Source organism: Physella acuta, unplaced genomic scaffold (genome assembly GCF_028476545.2).
Source record: "Physella acuta isolate Inbredline_101_S28 unplaced genomic scaffold, ASM2847654v3 ptg000357l, whole genome shotgun sequence".
Lineage (NCBI taxonomy): Eukaryota > Metazoa > Mollusca > Gastropoda > Physidae > Physella > Physella acuta.
The window spans coordinates 1176595-1189241 of record NW_026731876.1 but is presented as its reverse complement, the minus strand read 5'-3'; the positions used below and the strand labels follow the sequence as shown (position 1 = coordinate 1189241).

General features: G+C 44.8%; 1 protein-coding gene across 1 annotated transcript; it reads left to right on the top strand.

Moving 5' to 3' along the window:
• On the top strand, positions 1 to 12099 carry LOC131941327 (proteoglycan 4). The gene is made up of 5 exons (XM_059300537.1): positions 1 to 380; positions 5617 to 5679; positions 7883 to 7999; positions 8178 to 8251; positions 8537 to 12099. The coding sequence occupies exons 1-5, from the start codon at positions 285 to 287 to the stop codon at positions 9567 to 9569; spliced, it is 1383 nt and encodes a 460-aa protein (XP_059156520.1). The 5' UTR covers positions 1 to 284; the 3' UTR covers positions 9570 to 12099.
• Positions 12100 to 12647: the final 548 nt, after the last annotated feature.

Below are 12647 nucleotides of genomic sequence, written 5' to 3'. Positions count from 1 at the left end.
CAAGTAGGCGTGACGTCTGTGTTGTTGTGTGTAAACACATGACCTTCCATCAAGGAAGTATTTCACTCAGTCGCCGACTAACAAACGCTCAACCTCCTTACCAATGTACACATTGTGTTTTATCTACTAACATTCTGATTTGTGTGTTTGGGACCGTGTTTCTACCGCTAACAAAAATTACAAGCAGGCTGAGGTTTGAAACGAGGCAGTAGTCTAGTGAGAGTTGTGCGTCCTGTAGCCTAGTGTAGCCTAGTGTAGCCTAGTGTAGGTACCTGTTGACACTAATGGCAGACTCGAGCGGTTCGAGAAATTCCTGTCGGGAGTCGACGATGTACGCTCACCCCGAAATGGAAGGGTTCCTGGAGAAAAAAGGCACAGGGGTAAGTCAAGGTTTGGTTTGATGGACGATTGTCTCATACAGACACTAAAAGCCCTGGTTTAACGTCACTTTGTCTAATTTATTTATAGTTATATAACTTTTAGGTATACGGCTAATCAAGATTGTTAATTACATTACTATAACTGTTAATTAAAAAGTTTGAATGATTAGCATAACCTCGTGTTCTAGCTAGTCCATTGAATAATGGATCACTATCGAAGTATTTTGAAGTGGGTTCAGTGTGTCGGTATAGTGTCGCTAGACGCATGGCATACAAACGTAAGTAGGTCAACGTGCGTGTTTACACCTTGTCAGGTAAGATAAGTGTCACCCCGGAGCACGTCCAATACCCCCCCCCCCTACAGGAGTACGTCCACTGCCCCCCCCACTCCCCACGGAGCACGTCCACTGCCCCCCCCTACAGGAGCACGTCCACTGCCCCCCCCCCCTACAGGAGCACGTCCACTGCCCCCCCCCTACAGGAGCACGTCCACTGCCCCCCCCCACGGAGCACGTCCACTGCCCCCCCTACAGGAGCACGTCCACTGCCCCCCCCCACGGAGCACGTCCACTGCCCCCCCCTACAGGAGCACGTCCACTGCCCCCCCTACAGGAGCACGTCCACTGCCCCCCCTACAGGAGCACGTCCACTGCCCCCCCCCCCACGGAGCACGTCCACTGCCCCCCCCTACAGGAGCACGTCCACTGCCCCCCCCTACAGGAGCACGTCCACTGCCCCCCCCCCCCCCCCCCTACAGGAGCACGTCCACTGCCCCCCCCTACAGGAGCACGTCCACTGCCCCCCCCCCCCACGGAGCACGTCCACTGCCCCCCCCCCCCTACAGGAGCACGTCCACTGCCCCCCCTACAGGAGCACGTCCACTGCCCCCCCCCCCCCACGGAGCACGTCCACTGCCCCCCCCCTACAGGAGCACGTCCACTGCCCCCCCCTACAGGAGCACGTCCACTGCCCCCCCTACAGGAGCACGTCCACTGCCCCCCCCCACGGAGCACGTCCACTGCCCCCCCCCTACAGGAGCACGTCCACTGCCCCCCCCCCTACAGGAGCACGTCCACTGCCCCCCCCCTACAGGAGCACGTCCACTGCCACCCCCCATACAGGAGCACGTCCACTGCCACCCCCCCCTACAGGAGCACGTCCACTGCCCCCCCCCTACAGGAGCACGTCCACTGCCCCCCCCCCCCCACGGAGCACGTCCACTGCCCCCCCCCCCCTACAGGAGCACGTCCACTGCCCCCCCCTACAGGAGCACGTCCACTGCCCCCCCCCCCCCCCCACGGAGCACGTCCACTGCCCCCCCCCCTACAGGAGCACGTCCACTGCCCCCCCCCCTACAGGAGCACGTCCACTGCCCCCCCCTACAGGAGCACGTCCACTGCCCCCCCCCTACAGGAGTACGTCCACTGCCCCCCCCTACAGGAGCACGTCCACTGCCCCCCCCCCCCCCCCCGCACTGGAGCACGTCCACTGCCCCCTTCTATTATTTCTCTAACCAATTAGTTCACTGACCAATTTGTCAACTGACCTATTTTTTAGCTGACCAGCACCCAAACTTACCTAGCCAGTAGCCAAACTTACCCAGCCAATAACCTTACCTAGCCAGTAGCCAAACTTACCTAGCCAGTAGCCAAACTTACCTAGTCAGTAGCCAAACTTACCTATCCAGTAGCCAAACTTACCTAGTCAGTAGCCAAACTTACCTATCCAGTAGCCAAACTTACCTAGCCAGTAGCCAAACTTACCTAGCCAGTAGCCAAACTTACCTAGCCAGTACCCAAACTTACCTAGCCAGTAGCCAAACTTACCTAGCCAGTAGCCAAACTTACCTAGCCAGTAGCCAAACTTACCTAGCCAGTAGCCAAACTTACCTAACCAGTAGCCAAACTTACCTAGCCAGTAGCCAAACTTACCTAGCCAGTAGCCAAACTTACCTAGCCAGTAGCCAAACTTACCTAGCCAGTAGCCAAACTTACCTAGCCAGTAGCCAAACTTACCTAGCCAGTAGCCAAACTTACCTAGCCAGTAGCCAAACTTACATAGCCGACCCATACTTTGGCGGTAGGTAGGTACAGGTGTATAAATCACAGCTTATATCTCTGTATGTATAGGGGGGGGGATGACTTAAAACTGCGGAAATGTTTTATGACTCTCAAACTACTCGGTATGAATATGTAAAACGTGCAAGTACCTGATAAAAACTAGCTTTGATTTAAAATACAGTTTCTACGACATATCCAAGACATTGCTCGTGTCGTTTTGTTTTTAGTTTAGTTTTTGTTTAACCACAGTGTGAGTTCATGTATTAGCTCAATTTCTTGGTCACTATAGCCCTACTATAGCCCTGTTGGTTGTTGTAGTCCTTCTATAGCCCTGTTGGTCACTGTAGCCCTTCTAAAGCCCTGTTGGTCACTGTAGCCCTTCTATAGCCCTGTTGGTTGTTGTAGTCCTTCTATAGCCCTGTTGGTCACTGTAGCCCTTCTAAAGCCCTGTTGGCCACTGTAGCCCTACTATAGCCATGTTGGTTGTTGTAGCCCTTCTATAGCCCTGTTGGTTGTTGTAGCCCTTCTATAGCCCTGTTGGTTGTTGTAGCTCTTCTAAAGCCCTGTTGGCCACTGTAGCCCTACTATAGCCCTGTTGGTTGTTGTAGCCCTTCTATAGCCCTGTTGGTTGTTGTAGCCCTTCTATAGCCCTGTTGGTCACTGTAGCCCTTCTATAGCCCTGTTGATTGTTGTAGCCCTTCTAAAGCCCTGTTGGTCACTGTAGCCCTTCTAAAGCCCTGTTGGTCACTGTAGCCCTTCTAAAGCCCTGTTGGTCACTGTAGCCCTTCTAAAGCCCTGTTGGTCACTGTAGCCCTTCTAAAGCATTGTTGGTCAATGTAGCCCTTCTAAAGCCCTGTTGGTCACTGTAGCCCTTCTATACCCCTGTTGGTCAATGTAGCCCTACTATAGTATAGCCCTGTTGGTTGTTGTAGCCCTACTATAGCCCTGTTGGTTGTTGTAGCCCTTCTATACCCCTGTTGGTTGTTGTAGCCTTTCTATAGCCCTATTGATTGTTGTAGCCCTTCTATAGCCCTGTTGGTTGTTGTAACCCTTCTAAAGCCCTGTTGGCCACTGTAGCCCTACTATAGCCCTGTTGGTTGTTGTAGTCCTTCTATAGCCCTGTTGGCCACTGTAGCCCTTCTATAGCCCTGTTGATTGTTGTAGCTCTTCTAAAGCCCTGTTGGTCAATGTAGCCCTTCTAAAGCCCTGTTGGCCACTGTAGCCCTACTATAGCCCTGTTGATTGTTGTAGCCCTTCTATAGCCCTGTTGATTGTTGTAGCTCTTCTAAAGCCCTGTTGGTCAATGTAGCCCTTCTAAAGCCCTGTTGGTCAATGTAGCCCTTCTAAAGCCCTGTTGGCCACTGTAGCCCTACTATAGCCCTGTTGATTGTTGTAGCCCTACTATAGCCCCGTTGGCCACTGTAGCCCTTCTATAGCCCTGTTGATTGTTGTAGCCCTTCTATAGCCCTGTTGGTTGTTGTAGCCCTTCTAAAGCCCTGTTGGTCACTGTAGCCCTTCTATAGCCCTGTTGGTTGTTGTAGCCCTTCTATAGCCCTGTTGGCCACTGTAGCCCTTCTATAGACCTGTTGATAACTTTTCTGTTCCCTTTACACATGTTTGTAGGATCAGGTTTCTCCAGCTGAAATTATGCATGACGTCATGTTTTGTCAAATGGGACTATGGGATTCCCGCAGGCCCACGAGGTCAATCTTTGGAAGTTCCTTGCTTCTAAATATAGAGTTGTAAACAATAGTGTTTCGTCACTCTGTCGTGTTTGTGCCAAAAACAATTGGAGGAAATCCCTTGTTTCTAAATATGGAGACTGTCTTTAAGACCCTCACTGTCCTGCATTCATGGTGGGGGGGGGGGGGGGAGATTGCCGGTGGTAATGGATGTAACATATGGCGACGCCCTCGCCCCACCCCCAGGTGTGACCTCGCCCCACCCCTAGTTGTCCCATTGTGACTTTTTTTCTGGGGTGGGGGGGTTTACAAGAGGCAAATCCACCATGAACACAATACAATAGACCGCAGCAGGCGGAAGATTTTAGGAGTTGTTACAGCAGACGGCAGTCAGTGGGGTTCTACCAGGTTTTTACCTCCTGCATCGGTTCATCGCAGAACCTGATTAGGCTAAAGGTAATCAGGTCATTTTTGGCTGGTTCGATTTGGCTAAAGGTAATCAGGTCATTTTTGGCTGGTTAGTAGTCTGGCGCTCTTCATTAAACCATTTCGTTACACTACCTAGCTGTGTTCCCACACTACCTAGCTGTGTACCCACACTACCTAGCTGTGTACCCACACTACCTAGCTGTGTACCCACACTACTTAGCTGTGTTCCCACACTACCTAGCTGTGTACCCACACTACTTAGCTGTGTACCCACACTACCTAGCTGTGTACCCACACTACCTAGCTGTGTACCCAAACTACTTAGCTGTGTACCCACACTACCTAGCTGTGTACCCACACTACCCAGCTGTGTACCCACACTACCCAGCTGTGTACCCACACTACCTAGCTGTGTACCCACACTACTTAGCTGTGTACCCACACTACTTAGCTGTGTACCCACACTACTTAGCTGTGTACCCACACTACTTAGCTGTGTACCCACACTACCTAGCTGTGTACCCACACTACTTAGCTGTGTTCCCACACTACTTAGCTTGTGTTCCCACACTACTTAGCTGTGTACCCACACTACCTAGCTGTGTACCCACACTACTTAGCTGTGTACCCACACTACTTAGCTGTGTTCCCACACTACCTAGCTGTGTTCCCACACTACCTAGCTGTGTTCCCACACTACCTAGCCGTGTACCCGCCATCCTAATATAGAAAAGCGCATGCGCTTCTGTCTCTCTGTACACGTGACATAATTTTTTTTTTCGTTCTTGTCACAACTATTAAGACTTTTCCGCTTGCATAATTAAAAATGTAGTTCTACACACAACACATTTCCTCCATCAGTTACATGTTATTGTGACACATTTCCTCCATCTGTTACAGGTTATTGTGACACATTTCCTCCATCTGTTACTGGTTATTGTGACACATTTCCTAAATCTGTTACAGGTTATTGTGACACATTTCCTCCATCTGTTACATGTTATTGTGACACATTTCCTCCATCTGTTACATGTTATTGTGACACATTTCCTCCATCTGTTACAGGTTATTATACGTAAGACAAAGACCTTTTGTTCCCTGCAAGGCAGCACCCTCTACCTAAAGAAGGTTGGTTCACTATTTTTTCTCTATTTGATGTTGGTTCAAAAAAAAATACTTTTTCCCAGAGGATGTTGGTTCAAAAACATTACTTTTTCTCTATTGGATGTTGATTCAAAAACATTACTTTTTTCTATTGGATGTTGGTTCAAAAACATTACTTTTTTCTATAGAAGTTTGGTTCAATTACACTATTACATTTTGCTTAAATAAATTGATTTAAAAGCATTATTACGTTTGCCTGAAGAGGTTTTGTTTAAAAGCATATTATTTTCCCCTAAATAAATTCAATTTAAAATTATTATTACTATCTGCCCGAAGCAGTGTTTCTTGCAGACTTTTTTCTCCAGGGGAGGTGTGGCCCTTGATATTTTGGGGAGGGGTGGACTTAATTACCCATGCGGATACTGTTAAAAGTATATATTTTCTATAAAAATTTCCATTTAGTTTGGGGGGGGGGGGGCAAAGAGATTCCTGGAAGAAACACTGGCCTAAAAAACTTCAATAGCATTATTACTCTCTGCCTAAAGATTGTAGGAAAAAAAGTCACAGGAAAAAAAAACACAGGAAAAAAAAACACAGAAAAAAAGTCACAGGAAAAAAAGTCACAGGAAAAAAAGTCACAAATATATATTTGCATGATATTTGTTAATACTTTTATGTATTAAATATTTAGAGAGTGCAAATTAACTTAGGATTAATTAAATGTAATGTAATGTGTGTAGGCTGTATACGCATATGAATTTTTATAATTCATCTAAAAATATTTATTATGAAGTATGTAGATTGTAATTATTTTAAACTTAAGATTAGTAGCATTTAATAGAATTCTCCAAAGTCCACGTTTTTCATCGTGTTTTTTTTTAAATACCAATATTAAATTACCGTGAAATGGTAAGTTCATCTGACTTGCTGCCCTCAACTCATCGCAACAATAGTTATGATTAGTTCAACCACCTTTACTGCCCACATTTATCACGCTCATTACATAACAAAACTTAGGATCAAAACAGAAAGCCGACAAGGTTCAAAGGCTGTCCTTGACGCATAACGTCAACAACACAAAATATGTTCGGACAAAGCCTACTGATGAGAGGCCGACCAATGAATAGCCTACGGCAAAATGTGCCTAAATTTCTTTTATAATTAACTTTTCTACCGCGTATTTAACTAAATACGTAACAAATTTGAGATTGTTGTGTTAATTATCTTAGAGTATTTTTACTTACTATTGTTATAAATCATAAGTCTTTTAACGTCTATAAATAATTTATACTATAAAAAATACAACCCACAACAATAAACATACACAATTTTACAACTCTTAACAAATTAATAAAAAGATTTCTAAAAAGATTTTTGTGACTTTTTTTCTGTGACTTTATTTCTGTGACTTTTTTCCGATAAAATTTTTCCTTTGTGACTTTTTTTCTGTGACTTTTTTTCCTAGCAAAAACTGTGACTTTTTTTCTGTGTTTTTTTTTCCTGTGACTTTTTTTCCGTTTACCTGCCTAAAAGGTTAGTTGAGTGATTCCATGGCTTTACATTTTTCAACACATTTCATCTTCAGTTAGTTCTAGTCAGGTGAGCTTTCATTCAAAATAGTCAGGATTTTAAAGTCAGGATTTTATAGTCAGGATTTTATAGTCAGGATTTTATAGTCAGGATTTTATAGTCAGGATTTTATAGTCAGGATTTTATAGTCAGGATTTTATAGTCAGGATTTTATAGTCAGGATTTTAAAGTCAGGATTTTATAGTCAGGATTCTTGTTGTTGGTCACAGTTTTCAGATTTTCTCAGCTATACTCAGCTGTCTTATTTTACCATGTGTGTCTAGACTCAGCTGTCTTATTTTACCATGTGTGTCTAGACTCAGCTGTCTTATTTTACCATTTGTGTGTGTGTGTGTGTCTAGACTCAGCTGTCTTATTTTACCATGTGTGTCTAGACTCAGTTGTCTTATTTTACCATGTGTGTCTAGATTCAGCTGTCTTATTTTACCATTTGTGTGTGTGTGTGTCTAGACTCAGCTGTCTTATTTTACCATGTGTGTCTAGACTCAGCTGTCTTATTTTACCATGTTGTCTTATTTTACCATGTGTATGTCTAGAGTCTAGACTCAGCTGTCTTATTTTACCATTTGTGTGTGTGTGTGTCTAGACTCAGCTGTCTTATTTTACCATTTGTGTGTGTGTGTGTGTGTGTGTCTAGACTCAAGGCGTCATGGACACACTTGATGTCAGCGACGCCCATCAGGTCAAGAAAATCAACTCTGACTCCACTGGTACCAGCTTTGAGATCATCATCAAAAAAAAGTCTCATATTTTTGTAAGTAGACAATCTCTTAAAAAAAACCCTGCTTATTTTACTTTCAATTAAGATTTGTTTGTTTAGATTTGTTACTCAAGATTTGTTTGTTTAGATTTGTCACTCAAATTTTGTTTGTTTAGATTTGTCACTCAAATTTTGTTTGTTTAGATTTGTCACTCAAAGTTTGTTTGTTTAGATTTGTTCATCCAGTGAAGAGTGCAGTTCGTGGGTCAAAGCGTTACACACAGCCATGGCTTTCAAGGATTCTGGGTAAGTCTAAACAACAAATGATTTCAATGGTGTTCATTATGTAAGTTACGTTTTTTTCTAACTCCATTAGTTTTAATTAGTTTTACCTAGCCTGTATAAGTATTCTAATCAGTTGTAGATAGCATGTATCAGATATTCCTAAGCTGGATCTGCACCTTCTCTTCATCCTTCCCCCTTCACAAACCAGTCAATGAATCTACAAACATTTTCAGTTTGTACTTTTGCTTTTGTTAAAATAGAAGTTGACATACAAGACATGATCAACCTATTTGTTTCTTTTCATAGCGTTCGCAGTTCAACTTTTTATACAACTGACCTGAGCGAGGATGAAAATGGCAACGAGGGTCGAGACTGCGTCTACACAACAATCTCAGACGAACAGTCCAAGGCTACAGAAGATCAGACTGAGGCTCCATACAAGGTGTCAGACTACGCAGATCCAATTGATGCTCAACCCTCAACTCCACGCACAGATCCAGTATACTATGACATCCAGGATAGCATCAAGGTCACCAGCTCTGACAAGGTCGCCTGTCCTGAAGAGCAGCCAGCCCTGCCTGACCAAGTGTATGAAGATGTGGTCACCTACCGCTCCTCTAGGGTCAGTGACTTTAGGGTCAATGAACTTGAGTCTTCTAGCAATGGCTACTCAGTGGTCACCAAGCAGAAAGATGAGAGCAAGGCTCACACTGAAGGCTCCTCAGTGGCGCCACCTGCCAGCACAATACAAGTGGCAGACGACAGCATCTACTCTGATGCATCCACAGAAGCACCTGTTTGTTCTGTGTCAGCACCTGCTTCTAGCTTGGCACATGCTTCTGCCACATCACCACCTGCCTCTACCAGGTCAGCACCTGCTTCTGCTTGCTCACCACCTGGTTCTGCCAAGTCACCACCTGCCTCTGCTCTGCCACCACCTGCATCTCCCAGAGCACCACAAACTTCTGCGAGGTCACCACCAGGGCCTGCCATGCCAGCACCTGCCACAGCCAGGTCACCACCTTCAATCAGGTCACCACCTGCTGTCACTCTCACTGGCCCTTCAGAGTCACTCCAATCCCAGCCACCAAATGGGCTGGACCACAACGAGGGGGATCCATTTTCTATTTTAGTAGCCGCCCTTAACGAGACTGAGTACCAAATACCAGAGTTGATCCATCCCTTGTGTGATCAGGACAGAAAGCCACTGGATGATTTAAAAACATTTTTGGCCACCAACAAGAGCGTGTGTCGCGTCTCCTGCTCTACACCATCCACCACAGAGGACCCCATCAGCCAACTCAAAGCTGTGCTTGCTGCAGTCAGTGCTAGAAGCTGAACACTAGACCAACTGACTTTTGTAGGCTTGCACCAACTGACTTTTGTAGGCTTGCACCAACTGACTTTTGGAGGCTTACACTGACTTTTGTAGGCTTACACCAACTGACTTTTGTAGGCTTGCACCAACTGACTTTTGTAGGCTTGCACCAACTGACTTTTGTAGGCTTGCAACGACTGACTTTTGGAGGCTTGCACTGACTTTTGGAGGCTTGCAACAACTGACTTTTGTAGGCTTGCACCAACTGACTTTTGTAGGCTTGCACCAACTGACTTTTGTAGGCTTGCACTGACTTTTGGAGGCTTGCAACAACTGACTTTTGTAGGCTTGCACCAACTGACTTTTGTAGGCTTGCACCAACTGACTTTTGGAGGCTTGCACCAACTGACTTTTGTAGGCTTGCAACAACTGACTTTTGTAGGCTTGCACCAACTGACTTTTGTAGGCTTGCACCAACTGACCTTTGTAGGCTTGTACCAACTGACTTTTGTAGGCTTGCAACGACTGACTTTTGGAGGCTTGCACTGACTTTTGGAGGCTTGCAACAACTGACTTTTGTAGGCTTGCACCAACTGACTTTTGTAGGCTTGCACCAACTGACTTTTGTAGGCTTGCACCAACTGACTTTTGTAGGCTTGCACCAACTGACTTTTGTAGGCTTGCACTGACTTTTGGAGGCTTGCAACAACTGACTTTTGTAGGCTTGCACCAACTGACTTTTGTAGGCTTGCACCAACTGACTTTTGGAGGCTTGCACCAACTGACTTTTGTAGGCTTGCAACAACTGACTTTTGTAGGCTTGCACCAACTGACTTTTGTAGGCTTGCACCAACTGACTTTTGGAGGCTTGCACTGACTTTTGTAGGCTTGCACCAACTGACTTTTGTAGGCTTGCACCAACTGACTTTTGGAGGCTTGCACCAACTGACTTTTGTAGGCTTGCAACGACTGACTTTTGGAGGCTTGCACCAACTGACTTTTGTAGGCTTGCACCAACTGACTTTTGTAGGCTTGCACCAACTGACTTTTGGAGGCTTGCACCAACTGACTTTTGTAGGCTTACACCAACCGACTTTTGGAGGCTTGCACCAACTGACTTTAGTAGGCTTACACCAACTGACTTTTGTAGGCTTGCACTGACTTTTGTAGGCTTGCAACAACTGACTTTTGTAGGCTTGCACCGACTTTTGTAGGCTTGCACCGACTTTTGTAGGCTTACACCAACTGACTTTTGTAGGCTTGCACCAACTGACTTTTGTAGGCTTGCACCAACTGACTTTTGTAGGCTTGCAACAACTGACTTTGTAGGCTTGCAACAACTGACTTTTGTAGGCTTGCACCATCTGACTTTTGTAGGCTTGCACCAACTGACTTTTGGAGGCTTGCACCAACTGACTTTTGTAGGCTTGCACCAACTGACTTTTGTAAGCTTGCAACAACTGACTTTTGTAGGCTTGCACTGACTTTTGGAGGCTTGCACCAACTGACTTTTGTAGGCTTGCACCAACTGACTTTTGTAGGCTTGCACCAACTGACTTTTGTAGGCTTGCACCAACTGACTTTTGTAGGCTTGCACCAACTGACTTTTGTAGGCTTGCACCAACTGACTTTTGGAGGCTTACAACAACTGACTTTTGTAGGCTTACACCAACTGACTTTTGTAGGCTTGCACTGACTTTTGTAGGCTTGCACCAACTGACTTTTGTAGGCTTGCATCAACTGACTTTTGGAGGCTTGCACCAACTGACTTTTGGAGGCTTGCACCAACTGACTTTTGGAGGCTTGCACCAACTGACTTTTGGAGGCTTGCACCAACTGACTTTTGTAGGCTTGCAATGACTTTTGTAGGCTTGCACCAACTGACTTTTGGAGGCTTGCACCAACTGACTTTTGTAGGCTTGCAATGACTTTTGTAGGCTTACACCAACTGACTTTTGTAGGCTTGCACCAACTGACTTTTGTAGGCTTGCACTGACTTTTGTAGGCTTGCACCAACTGACTTTTGGAGGCTTACAACAACTGACTTTTGTAGGCTTACACCAACTGACTTTTGTAGGCTTGCATCAACTGACTTTTGTAGGTTTGCACCAACTGACTTTTGTAGGCTTGCACCAACTGACTTTTGTAGGCTTACACCAACTGACTTTTGTAGGCTTACACCAACTGACTTTTGTAGGCTTACACCAACTGACTTTTGTAGGCTTACACCAACTGACTTTTGTAGGCTTACACTAACTGACTTTTGGAGGCTTGCACCAACTGACTTGGAGACCTGCCCCAAATGCTGGTTACTGCCTCTTTTAAAATCATGTGGTCAATCATGTGGTCAATCGTGTGGTCAATCATGTGGTCAATCATGTGGTCAATCATGTGGTCAATCATGTGGTCAATCATGTGGTCAATCATGTGGTCATTACTTCTGATAATTTAATTTTACACCTCTTTTTAAATTGATGAAACAAATTATATCAACTAAATTAGTTCTCAATGTTGAAATCTATATTTACTTAATAAATAATTTCAACTTCAACTTGTTTTTTTTAAAATCGGTACATGAGAGTCTGTTGTGGTGAGTTGTCTAGACATACCGTAAATTAAACCAAATACAACTAGACATACACTAAATTACACCAAATACAACTAGACATACCCTAAATTAAACCAAATACAACTAGACATACACTAAATTACACCAAATACAACTAGACATACACTTAATTAAACCAAATACAACTAGACATACACTAAATTACACCAAATACAACTAGACATACACTAAATTACACCAAATACAACTAGACATACACTAAATTACACCAAATACAACTAGACATACACTAAATTAAACCAAATACAACTAGACATACACTAAATTACACCAAATACAACTAGACATACACTTAATTAAACCAAATACAACTAGACATACACTAAATTACACCAAATACAACTAAATTACACCAGTAACAACTAGACATACACTAAATTACACCAGTAACAACTAGACATACACTAAATCAGAGGCGTAGCGACCCTTCCCGGCGCCCGGGGACAAACTTACAATTTGGCGCCCCCCTC

Excerpts from the sequence above, each read along its gene's own strand:
- LOC131941327 (XM_059300537.1), top strand. The coding sequence starts at position 285 with ATGGCAGACTCGAGCGGTTCGAGAAATTCCTGTCGGGAGTCGACGATG. Across the intron at positions 381-5,616 it reads TGGAGAAAAAAGGCACAGGG|GTTATTATACGTAAGACAAA; the intron begins GTAAGTCAAGGT and ends CATCTGTTACAG. Across the intron at positions 5,680-7,882 it reads GCACCCTCTACCTAAAGAAG|ACTCAAGGCGTCATGGACAC; the intron begins GTTGGTTCACTA and ends GTGTGTGTCTAG.